This window comes from Terrapene carolina, unplaced genomic scaffold (genome assembly GCF_002925995.2).
Source record: "Terrapene carolina triunguis isolate 2854851 unplaced genomic scaffold, T_m_triunguis-2.0 Scaffold838, whole genome shotgun sequence".
NCBI lineage: Eukaryota > Metazoa > Chordata > Testudines > Emydidae > Terrapene > Terrapene triunguis.
This window is the reverse complement of record NW_020665189.1, coordinates 18,072,110-18,076,740: the sequence shown is the minus strand read 5'-3', so window position 1 is coordinate 18,076,740 and position 4,631 is coordinate 18,072,110. Positions and strand designations below refer to the sequence as shown.

The 4,631-nt window shown below is 41.4% G+C and overlaps 1 protein-coding gene across 1 annotated transcript; it reads left to right on the top strand.

Moving 5' to 3' along the window:
* Positions 1 to 316: 316 nt before the first annotated feature.
* Positions 317 to 4,478, top strand: FABP6 (fatty acid binding protein 6). Its single transcript, XM_026660849.2, has 4 exons — positions 317 to 456; positions 1,380 to 1,555; positions 3,937 to 4,026; positions 4,404 to 4,478. The coding sequence occupies exons 1-4, from the start codon at positions 390 to 392 to the stop codon at positions 4,476 to 4,478; spliced, it is 408 nt and encodes a 135-aa protein (XP_026516634.2). The 5' UTR covers positions 317 to 389.
* The last annotated feature ends 153 nt before the right edge of the window (positions 4,479 to 4,631 follow it).

The following is a 4,631-nucleotide window of genomic DNA, read 5'->3' as shown; positions in this document are numbered from 1 at the left end:
TCCACAAAATAACGGATTTATTTCAAACAAATTAATCTGCGGTTCTTTTTTTTAAAATAAATTCCAGCAGCAAGGGACAGCACTTGCATTTGAAAAAAAAAAAAAAAAAAAAAAAACACAACTGATCCCTCCAGCCATATAAACCAAGGACAAGGAGTCATCATAGAATTATAAATGGGCACTTTCATGAGGGTCAACAACACCCAGGCTAGTGACTCAGAGACTCTATTTCAGTCGGAGGGGTGTGGTTGACAGGTGGAATGATCAGGGGGTGGGGTTGAGCAGCTTGGGAAGGTTTATAAAGTGAGAGCTTTGAGCCTGTTTGCACCCAGCCAAACTTCTTCATCGCAACAGCTGCTCCAGTGCACCAGCCACATCTCTAAGGTAACATGGCTTTCACGGGCAGATATGAAGTGGAAAGTGAAGACAACTATGATGCCTTTGTGAAGTGTATTGGTGAGTATATACTGGAGATTTTTCTCAATGAATCTTAACGAGTTTTAATAAACTACTAGATAAACAATGCAAAGGTTTGAGGCTTGCTCCTCCCAGGTGTTGAGGGTGTTTGATACCTATCAGAAAGTGCTGAGCATCTTATCTGCCAGCCCCTGGCTAGCAAGTGGGTTATACCTTCATTGATTCATTTTCTTCCATGCAGCTTTCAATCACATCTTCAGAATATCATCATCTACAGCAAAGCTCAGGCCTGCTCCTACTAAAGTCTGAGTTTAGTGGGAGCAGAATCAGGCCCAAAGGTACTTGTAATACAATGAATTAGGGGGCCCAATATTCAAACCTCACGCTCCACTTGTGCTAGTACAAACTTGTGACTGCCCTCTACAGGAGTAGGTGCCTGAGTGTACCCTAACTCCATATGAAATTTTAAAAAGCCAAGGCCGGTGCAGGCACCTGTAAAATCCATGGAAGTAACTGGGTTCTGTAAGTGTAAATGTTTGTATTCAGGCAAGTGTTCAACTATTTAAATGGCATATGTAAATATTAGAATGTAATAGGTTTTTTCCCTACAAAGTACAGAAAAAAAAACTTTGGGCACATGTAACTTCATGTGCGTACATGTGTATAGACTGGATAGAGAGACAGCTGAAAAATTTACCACCACCCTCCCCCGACCATGGACCCTTTCCAAACAATCTTTCACAGTCTCGAGCTGCATCTAGCTACAGGGTTGAGGTCTCACTGCTTCCAAAGTGTGCTTCCAGCATTTTTAACTATGACACCAATGTAAAAGAGTGGGGAGCCATGTAATCAGTCATGAATTTCTCAATAGAGGAAACCACAGACCATTGTTTTCCTTAAATACAGAAGAAAATATGATTAATGGGATATTAGCTTTAAAAACCTGTGTTTCCGTTGGGTAGGTATCCCCAGTGATATCATTGAAAAGGGAAGGAATTTCAAGATTGTCACAGAAGTGGCACAGAATGGAAATGACTTTGTCTGGACCCAGATCTACCCCACAGGTCAGTCCATGACCAACAAATTCACCATTGGCAAGGAAGCCGACATGGAGACAATGGGAGGTAAAAAGTTCAAGGTAAATTAATTTAGTCCTATGGTTTAATGTTGTTTCAATAGTAACTTAGTTGCCTAGTCTATTCCATAATTTAGGGGACAATGGTCCATAGCATGTGGTATGATCCATCTGAGGGATTTTGTCAATGCCATAATCCTGACACATACGAAGAGATGCCCTGTATTGTTTTTAATCTACCCACTATATTTTTGAACATAAATCTATTTCTAAATATGCCCATAGAGCTGGGGTGGGCAAACTTTTTGGCCAGAGGGCCACATCGGGGTTCTGAAAGTGTATGGAGGGCTGGTGTAGTGTATTAAATTGCTCCCCGTAGGAATGTGCTACTTATGGGGTACTACTTACAGCTGCCAGTCCTGGTGCTCCGTAAGCACATTCCTAAGGGGAGCAATTTAATACACTACACCCGGCGGCTCTTGCAGCCCCGCCGTCCAGAGCACTGGCAGCATGGCAAGCTGAGGCGGAGGGGGCGGGGCCAGGGGCTAGCCTCCCCAGCCAGGAGCTCAAGGGCTGGGCAGGATGGTCCCTCAGGCCGTAGTTTGCCCACCTCTGCTGTAGAGACTTCTAAATCTCTTGATTTTCAGGCCAATGTGCAGCCAGTTCAAAGAGTTTAGTTTGAACTTGAACATTGTCACATTAAAAAAAAAAAACGGTAGAATGACAGCCCAAGAAGGGCCCGTGCCTCAAGCAGGTACACTGGCTCTCAGAACTCATAGTAACAACAACTGCCACCCCACCCATAACAGTTCATTACCTTCTGCCTTCCATGCCAGATTTCCTTCAGTGACCGGGGTAGAAAGTGGGGAAAAGTTATATCCCTGCCTCCTTTCTACAATCTAGTGCTGACAAAACCCTAGCTCTGTGGAGACCAGGCACACACTCAGCACCAGGACTCCCATTGTGCTTGACCCATGCAAGGGTGCTCTCATTTCCTCCTTTGTAAATCCATGCAGCCTGGCCCTATATATTCCAATGTATTTCACTATATAGACCACTACTATAATAATGATTCTATTTCCCATCAAAATTTACAAGAGGCATGAAGCAAGCCTCACATTTCTTAGATATGAGGAAGGATGGCCTGGTCTTCCAGGCACTGCCTAGAGACTCAGAAGACAGATTTAATATCTGGCTTTGCCACAATCTTCCTAAATGACCTGGAACAAATCACTTGCTCTATTCTTCATCTATAAAATGGGGGTAATATTTCCCTATCTCAGGGAGGTGTTGAAAGAATAAACTCATAATATCTGAGCATCTCAAAAATAATGGATGCAAGTACCAAATAGAAGTATTATTCATTTTTAACAATAGGAAAGCCAACCATCACATGGGGAAATGTGACACCAAACTGGGACCCGAACCCCTATTTCCTGATTTCTAGATTGGTTTGTCAAGCATAACATTGTTTCCTCTACATTTTGACTGGAGTTTTGTAAAGCCAGAAATGTTTGGCTTTTTGCACAACCCTTGAGACTTAACATACGTACAGTTACAAGGAGAGTTACTTTCATATACTGCAAACTCTTCATCTAAAGTTGAAATGTTACAAATGCTACCCATCCCCTTTCTCTATCCCAGAGACACTTTAACATGTGGATCCTTTTGGGCTGCCAAAGATGCGAGTGGGGTAGTTAAGACAAAAAATGGTTCTCATGTGAGAAATGCTTCCTTCAATATAACACAAAATGCAAAGCTGACAGGGGGGTTTCCCTCTCGTCTGTGAAAGAAGTCAGCTCATTTTTTACCTTGAAAACCACTATTTTTCTAATTATGGCTGACTGGTCTTAAGTCATTTTTGCCTTACAAGCTTGGACAAGCCTAGTTATCTGAGAGAGACCAACACTATGAGAGGTTTCAGAGTAGCAGCCGTGTTAGTCTGTATCCGCAAAAAGAACAGGAGTACTTGTGGCACCTTAGAGACTAACAAATTTATTAGAGCATAAGCTTTCGTGGGCTACAACCCACTTCTTCGGATGCATAAGAAGTGGGTTGTAGCCCACGAAAGCTTATGCTCTAATAAATTTGTTAGTCTCTAAGGTGCCACAAGTACTCCTGTTCTTTTTGCCAACACTATGAGGACTGGCTATGAAAAGAGTACTCTACAGCCCTTCTGTCTCTGGATATACTGTGTCAGTGACTGGCTCAAAGAGACGATATGTTACTTGCTACTACTGCTAGCTACATCTATTTTAGCTTAAGCTGTGAGAATTTATATTTAAGAACTAGGATTCTGGTCTTGTTAGTGTCTGAGAATATATAATACTGTCTGTAGCACATGGGTTCGCTCACATCTTATTTTCTTTAGAGGCTGTTGAAAAGCAGTCATGCACAATAAAGCCCAAGAAATCAAGACAATGATAAACAAATTTCCATTACAGGCAACTGTTAAAATGGAAGGTGGGAAAGTGGTTGTTGATTTCCCTAACTACCATCATACTGCAGAGATTGCTGGTGGAAAACTAGTAGAGGTAAGTCTCTAACCATCCTTCAGAGGCACTCCATGAAACTTAAAGGAATATTGCCAGGTTAATTACAGCACGGAACATTGGGCTTTATCTTTACAAAACCTAAGGGACCACTAGAAATGTTTTCATTAAATTTTAGATTGGGGGGGGGGGGGAGAAGAGATAAAAGGCAGGATTTTAAAGCAAGCCTTCCCCCTGCAGTTTTTGTAACATAATTATCAGATGTGAAATAGGCAAGTGTTTCATTGTTCCATCCGAATGCAAAACAGGTTTAAAAATGGCTTTCATGGTGAATTAGATTTTTTAAGTGTCATAGGTTCATGAAACCCAGATAATTGTTAAACACAATTTAGTATTTATATTTTGGATTTTTTATCCAGACTTCTCACAAGTTGACCAGTCTGTCCTTGACTGACTTAGCTGACTACATAAAGTACATGGGCTTCAAGAGTTGAAATGGAAACAACACTTACTGAAGTCTTCTATAATAGTGAAACTTTCTGTATATTTTTTAAGGCTACCTCTGACCCACTATATCTGGGCTATAATTTTCTATATTTCTGGCATAGTGTTCCATAGGATGGTTTAAAAGTTCTACAGAAAGTTTA